Source organism: Gigantopelta aegis, chromosome 7 (genome assembly GCF_016097555.1).
Source record: "Gigantopelta aegis isolate Gae_Host chromosome 7, Gae_host_genome, whole genome shotgun sequence".
NCBI lineage: Eukaryota > Metazoa > Mollusca > Gastropoda > Neomphalida > Peltospiridae > Gigantopelta > Gigantopelta aegis.
In genome coordinates this window covers 45,738,964-45,751,953 of record NC_054705.1, presented here as the reverse complement: position 1 = coordinate 45,751,953, position 12,990 = coordinate 45,738,964, and the positions used below count along the sequence as shown (strand labels likewise).

The window sequence follows — 12,990 nt, the reverse complement described above, 5'->3', positions numbered from 1 at the left end:
TCCACCCATCCATTGATCTGTACACTCACCCATCTATCTATCTATCTATCTATCCACTCATCCATTCACTCACCCATCCACCCATCCATCCATCCATCAGTCTATCCATCTCGACCAAATGTCAGAATTGTCACACATTAGATAGGAAATCGCCGCAGTGTGAAAAGTGCCGAGGTGACTCACCCATCCACCCATCAATCTATCCATCTCGACCAAATATCAGAATTGTCACACATTAGATAGGAAATCGCCGCAGTGTGAAAAGTGCCGAAGTGACGTTTAACAAACCTTCCTTTCCTTTGTTTTACAGTATGCTACGCTGCTGCTGCTAATCCTCGTCGCGGAGATTGCCGCCGGTATACTGGTAGCCGTCATGAAGAACAAGGTAGGTGGCGCCACTTAATTACCGTTCTCTCGTGGTTGGTTCTTCAAATGTCGTGTTCGTGTGTGTTATAGTATGTTTGTTGTCGTGTTCGTGTGTGTTATAGTATGTTTGTTGTCGTGTTCGTGTGTGTTATAGTATGTCTGTTATCGTGTTCGTGTGTGTTATAGTATGTTTGTTGTCGTGTTCGTGTGTGTTATAGTATGTTTGTTGTCGTGTTCGTGTGTTATAGTATGTTTGTTGTCGTGTTCGTGTGTGTTATAGTATGTTTGTTGTCGTGTTCGTGTGTGTTATAGTATGTTTGTTACCGTGTTCGTGTGTGTTATAGTATGTTTGTTGTCGTGTTCGTGTGTGTTATAGTATGTCTGTTATCGTGTTCGTGTGTGTTATAGTATGTTTGTTGTCGTGTTCGTGTGTGTTATAGTATGTTTGTTGTCGTGTTCGTGTGTGTTATAGTATGTTTGTTGTCGTGTTCGTGTTTGTTATAGTATGTTTGTTGTCGTGTTCGTGTGTGTTATAGTATGTTTGTTGTCGTGCTCGTGTGTTATAGTATGTTTGTTGTCGTGTTCGTGTGTGTTATAGTATGTTTGTTGTCGTGTTCGTGTGTGTTATAGTATGTTTGTTGTCGTGTTCGTGTGTGTTATAGTATGTTTGTTGTCGTGTTCGTGTGTGTTATAGTATGTTTGTTGTCGTGTTCGTGTGTGTTATAGTATGTTTGTTGTCGTGCTCGTGTGTTATAGTATGTTTGTTGTCGTGTTCGTGTGTGTTATAGTATGTTTGTTGTCGTGTTCGTGCGTGTTATAGTATGTTTGTTGTCGTGCTCGTGTGTTATAGTATGTTTGTTGTCGTGTTCGTGTGTGTTATAGTATGTTTGTTGTCGTGTTCGTGCGTGTTATAGTATGTTTGTTGTCGTGCTCGTGTGTTATAGTATGTTTGTTGTCGTGTTCGTGTGTGTTATAGTATGTTTGTTGTCGTGTTCGTGTGTGTTATAGTATGTTTGTTGTCGTGTTCGTGTGTGTTATAGTATGTTTGTTGTCGTGTTCGTGCGTGTTATAGTATGTTTGTTGTCGTGCTCGTGTGTTATAGTATGTTTGTTGTCGTGTTCGTGTGTGTTATAGTATGTTTGTTGTCGTGTTCGTGCGTGTTATAGTATGTTTGTTGTCGTGCTCGTGTGTTATAGTATGTTTGTTGTCGTGTTCGTGTGTGTTATAGTATGTTTGTTGTCGTGCTCGTGTGTTATAGTATGTTTGTTGTCGTGTTCGTGTGTGTTATAGTATGTTTGTTGTCGTGTTCGTGCGTGTTATAGTATGTTTGTTGTCGTGCTCGTGTGTTATAGTATGTTTGTTGTCGTGTTCGTGTGTGTTATAGTATGTTTGTTGTCGTGTTCGTGCGTGTTATAGTATGTTTGTTGTCGTGCTCGTGTGTTATAGTATGTTTGTTATCGTGTTCGTGTGTGTTATAGTATGTGTGTTGTCGTGTTCGTGTGTTATAGTATGTTTGTTGTCGTGTTCGTGTGTGTTATAGTATGTTTGTTGTCGTGTTCGTGTGTGTTATAGTATGTTTGTTATCGTGTTCGTGTGTGTTATAGTATGTCTGTTGTCGTGTTCGTGTGTGTTATAGTATGTTTGTTTGTCGTGCTCGTGTGTTATAGTATGTTTTGTTGTCGTGTTCGTGTGTGTTATAGTATGTTTGTTGTCGTGTTCGTGTGTGTTATAGTATGTTTGTTGTCGTGTTCGTGTGTGTTATAGTATGTTTGTTGTCGTGTTCGTGTGTTATAGTATGTTTGTTGTCGTGTTCGTGTGAGTTAAAGTATGTTTGTTGTCGTGTTCGTGTGTGTTATAGTATTTTTGTTTTCGTGTGTGTTATAGTATGTTTGTTGTCGTGTTCGTGTGTGTTATAGTATGTTTGTTGTGTTCGTGTGTGTTATAGTATGTTTGTTGTCGTGTTCGTGTGTGTTAAAGTATGTTTGTTGTGTTCGTGTGTGTTATAGTATGTTTGTTGTCGTGTTCGTGTGTGTTAAAGTATGTTTGTTGTCGTGTTCGTGTGTGTTATAGTATTTTTGTTTTCGTGTTCGTGTGTGTTATAGTATGTTTGTTGTCGTGTTCGTGTGTGTTATAGTATGTTTGTTGTCATGTTCGTGTGTGTTATAGTGTATTTGTTTTCGTGTTCGTGTGTGTTATAGTAGTTTTGTTTTCGTGTTCGTATGTGTTATAGTATTTTGTTTTCATGTTCGTGTGTGTTGTAGTATTTTTGTTTTTGTTTTCGTATTTGTTATAGTATTTTCGTTTTCGTGTTCGTAACCGGCATCGGTGGTGTCGTTGTTAAGCCATAGGACATAAGGATGGTAGGTACTGGGTTCGCAGCCCGGTACCGGCTCCCACCCAGAGCGAGTTTTAACGACTAAATGGGTAGGTGTAAGACCACTACACCCTCTTCTCTCTCACCAACCACTAACAGACTGTCTTGAACAGACAGCCCAGATAGCTGAGGTGTATGCCCAGGACAGCGTTCTTGAACCTTAATTGGATAGAAGCATGAAAATAAGTTGAAATGAATGTGTTAGTATTTTTGTTTGTGGTGGTTGTTTGTTTTGTTTTGTGGGGGTGTTTTTTTTATATGTAGTATTTCTGTTTTTGTGTTTGTGGTGGTTGTTTGTGTTTGTTTTTGGGGTGTGTTTTTATATGTAGTATTTCTGTTTTTGTGTTTGTGGTGGTTGTTTGTGTTTGTTTTTGGGGTGTGTTTTTATATGTAGTATTTCTGTTTTTGTGTTTGTGGTGGTTGTTTGTGTTTGTATGTTTTTCTTTGTTATAGTATTTTTGTGTTTGTTTCTGTGTTTCAGTTAGTGCTGTCGGATTTCTTTCTGTAGTATGTGTATTAGTGATTAATATGTGGATTTTTTTTTATCGGTTAACTCGAAAATGATCGATGTAAAGGTATTTGACGTCAAACATAGGATTGGTGTGGAATTAGAATGGGAATCTTTGCCAACTTTTTGGTTGTCAGGAATTGCCAAAAAAAGACATAGGTTGGTCTCTGACTGTAATGAGAGCGTGTTTATGTCCAAATGTCCGTCTAGCTCTCTTACAGCCAGAGTACTCGGGCTATGTTTCAGTTTGTTATAGTTTTTTGCTTTGGTGTTTGTTTTTTCTTCAATTTTTTCCCAATCTGACAGCTCCTTACAATATATAATATGTCACCTTCTTTTGCTGTCCACCTCCACCTCCCAGTCCTTGTCTCTCAAGTGTTATTTCAGTGGATACTTCTGAAAGTATCAAGAGGCACCTGTAACTACCTACTATATTCCCTGGTAAATTCCACCACCATCGGCGATCCTTAGCAATACCCTAACACACGGACACACCGATTAAGACTGTGTCAGTGTCTGTCTCCGTCTCTCGATCTCTTTGTCTCGGACTGTTTGTCTTCATCACTATGTGCCTCCGAGTGTCTCCGTGTCTCTGTCTCCGTCTCCGTCTCCGTCTCCGTCTCCGTCTCTCGGTCTCAGTATGTATGTATTTTTATATTTTTGAATATCTCTATTGTATGTATGTCGGGGTTTGACTTAAAACATACATATATTCAAATGACGCACTGGCACAGGGGATATTAAAATCCTTTATTGCCTTCACAAATGTCCTCATGTTGTTACCGAGACCCGAACCTGTGGCACCCAATCGCCCGCAATTGTTGGGCCGGAACGCTACCAATCAGACCAACTACGTTCCACAAAAATAGAACGATCGTTAGTCGACCATATTCGTACCGGTCCAACAACCACGCGGTTCTAAGGCCCCATGGCTTGGCAACGTTTGACGTACATGCAGATGTGGACAGACCTGGCACTGGCTATATATGTATTTTTATATTTTGAATATCTCTATTTTATGTATGTCGGGTTTTGAATTAAACATACATATATTCAATGACGCACTGGCACAAAGGATATTAAAATCCTTTATTGCCTTCACAAATTTCCTCATGCCGTTACCGAGACCTGTATGTGTGTGTTTGTGTGTGTGTGCGTGCGTGTGTACGTGTGTGTGTGTACCTGTACGTGTGTGTGTTTGTCTCTCTCTCTCTCTCTCTCTCTCTCTCTCTCTCTCTCTCTCTCTCTCTCTCTCTCTCTGCCTATGTATCGCCGTCTCTCTCTCTCTCTCTGCCTCTGTCTCTCTCTCTGCCTATGTCTCTCCGTCTCTGTCTCTCTCTCTCTGCCTATGTCTCTCCGTCTCTCTCTCTCTCTCTCTCTCTCTCTCTCTCTCTCTCTCTCTCTCTCTCTCTCTCTCTCTCTCTCTCTCTCTCTCTGCCTATGTATCGCCGTCTCTCTCTCTCTGCCTCTGTCTCTCTCTCTCTGCCTATGTCTCTCCGTCTCTCTCTCTCTCTGCCTCTGTCTCTCTCTCTGCCTATGTCTCTCCGCCTCTCTGTCTGTCTGTCTGTCTCACTCTCCGTCTGTCTCACTCTTCGTCTCTCTCTCTCTCTCTCTCTCTCTCTCTCTCTCTCTCTCTCTCTCTCTCTCTCTCTCTCTCTCTCTCTCTCTCTCTCTCTCTCTCTCTCTCGTCGAAATAACTATAACTATACGTCAGGCACCAAACAGACGTAGTGTTGTCATATTATTATTGATCTGTTTCCTTTTCTTTCATAGTACACCTCACCAACTCAATCAAATCCATATCCTTTTTATCTCGTTCTTGAGTTTAAGTTTCATAATTTATTACATTATTAATAATTATTACGTTTGTGTTTTTAGTTCGAAACTGAATTGCAATTGAACCTGGTGAAGAACTTGGAAAAGAACTATGATGGAAATCTGAAAAGTGGAAATACATTTAGTCGAGCAATCGACTGGGCGCAAGTCTATGTGAGTATTCCTAAACCTGTGGTATCCATTTGATCGGGGGGGGGGGGGGGGGGGGGGGGGACTTAGCCCAGTGCTAAAGCGCTCACTTGATGCGCAGTCGGTGTGGGGTCGATGCCCGTCGGTGGGCCCATTGGGCTATTTCTCGTTCCAGCAAGTGCACCACGACTGGTATATCAAAGGCTGTGGTATATGCTATCTTGTCTGTGTGATGGTACATATAAAATATCCCTTGCTGCTAATCGAAAAGAGTACTCCATGAAGTGGCGACAGCGGGTTTCCTCTCTCAATATTTGTGTGGTCCTTAACCATATGTCCGACGCATTATAACTGTAAATAAAATGTGTTGAGTGCGTCGTTAAATAAAACATTTTCTTCCTTCCCTCTCTGTATCCCTCTCCCTCCCTGTCTGTCTGTCTCTCTGTATCTGTCTCGGTGTCTCTCTACCAGTCTCTCTCTTCCCCTCTACCCTCTCTCTCTCTCTCTCTCTCTCTCTCTCTCTCTCTCTCTCTCTCTCTCTCCCTCTCCCTCCCTATCTGTCTGTCTCTCTGTATCTGTCTCAGTGTCTCTCTGCCAGTCTCTCTCTTCCTCCCTCTCTCTCTCTCTCTCTCTCTCTCTCTCTCTCTCTCTCTCTCTCTCTCTCTCTCTCTCTCGGTATCTATCTTCCATCCCCCTTCCCTTCCCTCTCTTCCTCTCTCTTTTCCCTCCTCCCTCATTTTCATTCCTGCCTGTGGGAAAGTGCATATAAATGATCCCTTGCTGCATTAGAAAAAATGTAACGGGTTTCCTCTGATGACTACGAGTTAGAATTACCAAATGTTTAACATGCAACAGGTGATGATTAATTAATCAAATGTGCTCCAGTGGTGTCACCCTTTTAACTCTCCCCATGATAGGTCTACACCAAACAGCCATGGTCTTAAAAATGTGCTGAGATGTCGTTTATAATTACACAAACTTTCCTTTCCTTTAAACCATGTTTCTATTGGGATCTTCTAAATGTTTTACCTTTGTTCCGCAGTTCGAGTGCTGCGGTATCAACAACTATAAAGACTTCGAGAACGCTACAGGGTGGACCAACAAAACAACGGTTCCTGCCACGTGCTGTGTTCTCACAGACAGGGATAAATTCCTGAACGGCGACAACACGGCAACACCTAAAGACTCGACTTGTCCAGGCACGCCTACAGGTGTAAATTCCTATATACAGACGGTAAGAACCCCAACTCTGATCCGAGGTGCGATGGTTCGCAGGATTGATTGCCATCGATGGAAGACATATGATAATTTTAAATTTCTTTTCAAAATTGAATGTATGTATATATAATATATAATATGTATGTATGTATGTATGTATGTAGGTATGTGTGTGTGTGTGTGTATGTGTGTGTGTGTGTGTATGTATGTGTGTGTATGTATGTGTGTATGTGTGTGTATGTATGTGTGTGTGTGTATGTATGTATGTATGTGTGTGTGTGTATGTGTGTGTGTATGTATGTATGGATGGATGGATATATGGATGAATATATAGATGAATATATGGATGGATGTATGTATTGATGTATGAATATCTATATATTGTATGCATGCTATCAAGCGCGAATTCAGGGGTTTGTGAAAGAGTGGGAGTGGGGGGGGGGGGTGGGTCACAGAATATGGTAAAAAGTGTTTGAACAGGCTGTTATTTCCAGGCTGTGGGGGCGCTATCCTCGACGTCCCCCCCCCTCCCCCCACCTCCGCCGGATCCACACCTGTTTATAAACTTGGTTGTATTATTGTAACATCAACATCACAATAGCTTTATAGTTTTAATCTGTGTGCTTGTATTTGTGTGCGTTTTTTGTCCGATTTCCTGTGTATATGTCTGTCTGTCTGTCTGTCTGTCTGCGCGTCGATACATTGTTGAATACAATACGATTTGTTTGCAACATGCCAGTTAAAATTATGTTTGACCACTGTGTATATGACATAATGTACGAGAGTTAACCAACACAGTGATTATTCATTTGCAGTCATGCTATCCGAAAATCAGAAGCTGGCTCGTTGACAAGTCTGTCACTGTCATTGGAATTGCCTTCGCCATTGCCGCTCTGGAGGTAAGTAGAACCGTATACGTAGATAACACATATCATTAGAGCATGTATTTATACACAAAGCATTTGTCGCTCTTATGGTAAGCAGGACAGTAGATAACACATATCATTAGAGCATATATTTATACAGCAAAGCATTTGTCGCTCTTACGGTAGGCAGGACAGTAGATAACACATATCATTAGAGCATATATTTATACAGCAAAGCCTTTGTCGCTCTTACGGTAGGCAGGACAGTAGATAACACATATCATTAGAGCATATATTTATACTGCAAAGCATTTGTCGCTCTTACGGTAGGCAGGACAGTAGATAACACATATCATTAGAGCATATATTTATACAGCAACGCCTTTGTCGCTCTTACGGTAGGCAGGACAGTAGATAACACATATCATTAGAGCATATATTTATACAGCAAAGCCTTTGTCGCTCTTATGGTAAGCAGACAGTAGATAACACATATCATTAGAGCATATATTTATACAGCAAAGACTTTGTCGCTCTTATGGTAAGCAGACAGTAGATAACACATATCATTAGAGCATATATTTATACAGCAAAGACTTTGTCGCTCTTATGGTAAGCAGACAGTAGATAACACATATCATTAGAGCATATATTTATACAGCAAAGACTTTGTCGCTCTTATGGTAAGCAGACAGTAGATAACACATATCATTAGAGCATGTATTTATACACAAAGCATTTGTCGCTCTTATGGTAAGCAGGACAGTAGACAACACATGTCATTAGAGCATATATTTATACTGCAAAGCCTTTGTCGCTCTTACGGTAAACAGGACAGTAGATAACACATGTCATTAGAGCATGTATTTATACTGCAAAGCCTTTGTCGCTCTTACGGTAAACAGGACAGTAGATAACACATATCATTAGAGCATATATTTATACTGCAAAGCCTTTGTCGCTCTTACGGTAAACAGGACAGTAGATAACACATATCATTAGAGCATATATTTATACTGCAAAGCCTTTGTCGCTCTTAAGGTAAGCAGGACAGTAGACAACACATATCATTAGAGCATATATTTATACTGCAAAGCCTTTGTCGCTCTTATGGTAAGCAGACAGTAGATAACACATATCATTAGAGCATGTATTTATACACAAAGCATTTGTCGCTCTTATGGTAAGCAGGACAGTAGACAACACATATCATTAGAGCATATATTTATACTGCAAAGCCTTTGTCGCTCTTATGGTAAGCAGACAGTAGATAACACATATCATTAGAGCATGTATTTATACACAAAGCATTTGTCGCTCTTACGGTAAGCAGGACAGTAGATAACACATATCATTAGAGCATATATTTATACTGCAAAGACTTTGTCGCTCTTACGGTAAGCAGACAGTAGATAACACATATCATTAGAGCATATATTTATACAGCAAAGACTTTGTCGCTCTTATGGTAAGCAGACAGTAGATAACACATATCATTAGAGCATATATTTATACAGCAAAGACTTTGTCGCTCTTATGGTAAGCAGACAGTAGATAACACATATCATTAGAGCATATATTTATACAGCAAAGACTTTGTCGCTCTTATGGTAAGCAGACAGTAGATAACACATATCATTAGAGCATATATTTATACAGCAAAGACTTTGTCGCTCTTATGGTAAGCAGACAGTAGATAACACATATCATTAGAGCATATATTTATACAGCAAAGACTTTGTCGCTCTTATGGTAAGCAGACAGTAGATAACACATATCATTAGAGCATATATTTATACAGCAAAGACTTTGTCGCTCTTATGGTAAGCAGACAGTAGATAACACATATCATTAGAGCATATATTTATACAGCAAAGCCTTTGTCGCTCTTAAGGTAAGCAGGACAGTAGACAACACATATCATTAGAGCATATATTTATACTGCAAAGCCTTTGTCGCTCTTACGGTAAACAGGACAGTAGATAACACATATCATTAGAGCATATATACACAAAGCCTTTGTCGCTCTTATGGTAAACAGGACAGTAGATAACACATATCATTAGAGCATGTATTTATACTGCAAAGCCTTTGTCGCTCTTAAGGTAAGCAGGACAGTAGACAACACATGTCATTAGAGCATGTATTTATACAGCAAAGCCTTTGTCGCTCTTACGGTAGGCAGGACAGTAGATAACACATATCATTAGAGCATGTATTTATACTGCAAAGCCTTTGTCGCTCTTACGGTAAGCAGGACAGTAGACAACACATATCATTAGAGCATGTATTTATACTGCAAAGCCTTTGTCGCTCTTACGGTAAGCAGGACAGTAGATACACATATCATTAGAGCATGTATTTATACTGCAAAGCCTTTGTCGCTCTACGGTAAGCAGGACAGTAGACAAACAATATCATTAGAGCATGTATTTATACTGCAAAGCCTTTGTCGCTCTTACGGTAGGCAGGACAGTAGACAACACATATCATTAGAGCATGTATTTATACTGCAAAGCTTTTGTCGCTCTTATGGTAGGCAGGACAGTAGACAACACATATCATTAGAGCATGTATTTATACTGCAAAGCCTTTGTCGCTCTTACGGTAGGCAGGACAGTAGACAAACACATATCATTAGAGCATATATTTATACTGCAAAGCCTTTGTCGCTCTACGGTAGGCAGGACAGTAGACAAACACATATCATTAGAGCATGTATTTATACTGCAAAGCCTTTGTCGCTCTTACGGTAAGCAGGACAGTAGACAACACATATCATTAGAGCATGTATTTATACTGCAAAGCCTTTGTCGCTCTTACGGTAAGCAGGACAGTAGACAACACATATCATTAGAGCATGTATTTATACTGCAAAGCCTTTGTCGCTTTTATGGTAAGCAGGACAGTAGACAACACATATCATTAGAGCATGTATTTATACTGCAAAGCCTTTGTCGCTCTTACGGTAGGCAGGACAGTAGACAACACATATCATTAGAGCATGTATTTATACTGCAAAGCCTTTGTCGCTCTTACGGTAGGCAGGACAGTAGATAACACATATCATTAGAGCATATATTTATACTGCAAAGCCTTTGTCGCTCTTACGGTAAGCAGGACAGTAGACAACACATATCGTTAGAACATATATTTATACAGCAAAGCCTTTGCCGCTCTTAAGGTAAGCAGGACAGTAGACAACACATGTCATTAGAGCATGTATTTATACTGCAAAGCCTTTGTCGCTCTTACGGTAAGCAGGACAGTAGACAACACATATCATTAGAGCATGTATTTATACTGCAAAGCCTTTGTCGCTCTTACGGTAAGCAGGACAGTAGACAACACATATCATTAGAGCATGTATTTATACTGCAAAGCCTTTGTCGCTCTTACGGTAAGCAGGACAGTAGACAAACATTCATTAGAGCATGTATTTATACTGCAAAGCCTTTGTCGCTCTTACGGTAAGCAGGACAGTAGACAACACATATCATTAGAGCATGTATTTATACTGCAAAGCCTTTGTCGCTCTTACGGTAAGCAGGACAGTAGACAACACATATCATTAGAGCATATATTTATACTGCAAAGCCTTTGTCGCTCTTACGGTAGGCAGGACAGTAGATAACACATGTCATTAGAGCATATATTTATACAGCAAAGCGTTTGTCGCTCTTAAGGTAAGCAGGACAGTAGACAACACATATCATTAGAGCATATATTTATACAGCAAAGCGTTTGTCGCTCTTAAGGTAAGCAGGACAGTAGACAACACATATCATTAGAACATATATTTATACTGCAAAGTTTTTGTCGCTCTGGCGATAAGTAAGACCAGGTCTGGGTCTAATTCACTAAACTCTCGTAAATTTGCGATCTCGCAGTGCAATGCTGAAAGACTTGCAAAGAGGATGCTTTGTTGTCTAGCAGAGCCTAAGAAAGCCATTTTATTTACGGTTATATGGCGTCAGACATATGGTTAAGGACCACACAGATTTTGAGAGGAAACCCGCTGTCGCCACTACATGGGCTACTCTTTCCGATTAGCAGCAAGGGATCTTTTATTTGCGCTTCTCACAGTCAGAATAGCACAAACCATGGCTTTTGTTGAACCAGTTATGGATCACTGGTCGGTGCAAGTGGTTTACACCTACCTATTGAGCCTTGCGGAGCACTCACTCAGGGTTTGGAGTCGGTACCTGGATTAAAAATCCCATGCCTCGACTAGGATCCGAACCCAGTACCTACCAGCCTGTAGACTGATGGCCTAACCACGACGCCACCGAGGCCGGTAGCAGAGCCTAAGAGACCTTTGTGAATTAGGCCCAGCAGTTAAACGTTTCATTTATATACCAAAAAGCCATTGTCGCTCTTTAGGTAAGAGTAAGGGCGGAATTTAGTTCACTGGGTTGAGTGCTCGCTTGAGGGTTTGCGTTGCAAGGTCGAACCACTTGGTGGATCCATTCAACTGACTAGGTATTTCTCGTTCCAACCGGACACCACAAACTGGTCAAAGGCCGTAGTATGTCAATTCCTGTCTGTGGGAAGTGCATATAAAAGATCCCTTGCTGCATTAGGAGAAATGTAGCGGGTTTCCTCTGATGACTACGAGTCAGAATTACTAAATGTTTGACATCCAGTAGCCGATGATTACTTAATCAACGTGCTCTAGTGGTGTCGTTAAACATAATAAATGTCCTGTCTTTGAGAAGGTAAATTTATTAAGAGGATCTGTAATTGATAATGGAAAAATGTAATAGTTTTTCTATCTATGTGTCAGGATTGTCAAATGTTTACCACTGGTATACAGCTGATGATCAGTTAATGTGCTCTAGTGGTGTCGTTATATAAGACAGATCTTAGCTGGGGTAGAGATGTGTATGTATCTGACACTTGAAATGCGTTCAATTCGTGTTTTGGTGTAATAAGATGGTAAGGAAACATTCAGTGTCAGTAAGGACTATGACAATCATCAACATCATCATCAACATCATCATGAACATCATCATCATCATCAACATCATCATCATCATCATCACCACCACCACCACCACCATCAACATCATCATCAGCATCATCATCATCATCACCACCACCATCATCAACATCATCATCATCACCACCACCATCATCAACATCATCATCATCACCACCACCATCATCAACATCATCATCATCACCACCACCATCATCACAACCATCACAATCATCACCACAACCTTCATTTTTTTTACTTTTTTTCCCCAGATCTTTGGAATCATCTTCGCTTGCTGTCTTATGAGAACCATCGGTCAACAGAAGGGCTGAGATCCATGGTGTGCATATATCTCTACAAGATGGGGTGGGGTGGGGTGGGGTGGGGACTCAAGGAAGTGGGGGGGGGGGCGGCGGCGACCTCCACAATATTTAGGACAATTTTACATAATGGCTAATGACTAATGGCTCGATCTATAGTTTATAGATACAAATTTTGACCATTGCAAATATATATATATATATATATATATATATATATATATATATATATATATATATATAATATATATTAATATAAATATATAAACTATGTTTCAGGGCGGACAAAACCCGACCCCACCCTTCCTCCCTGGCGCTGATAACCCCTATATGTATATGCCAACTTGTTATCTTCATTTGTATATATAGATATCATAATGGAACAATACAGA

The 12,990-nt window shown here is 40.3% G+C and overlaps 1 protein-coding gene across 2 annotated transcripts in view; it reads left to right on the top strand.

Moving 5' to 3' along the window:
* The window catches only part of LOC121376840 (CD82 antigen-like), a 38,110-nt gene extending 25,269 nt beyond the window's left edge, over nt 1-12,841 (top strand). For both annotated transcript variants that reach the window (XM_041504630.1, XM_041504631.1), the window contains exons 4-8: nt 311-385; nt 5,127-5,237; nt 6,256-6,447; nt 7,247-7,330; nt 12,551-12,841. In XM_041504630.1, the coding sequence (XP_041360564.1) occupies nt 311-385; nt 5,127-5,237; nt 6,256-6,447; nt 7,247-7,330; nt 12,551-12,610 (522 nt within the window). In that variant the 3' untranslated portion in view covers nt 12,611-12,841. The remainder of the gene's footprint in view (nt 1-310; nt 386-5,126; nt 5,238-6,255; nt 6,448-7,246; nt 7,331-12,550) is intronic.
* Nucleotides 12,842-12,990: the final 149 nt, after the last annotated feature.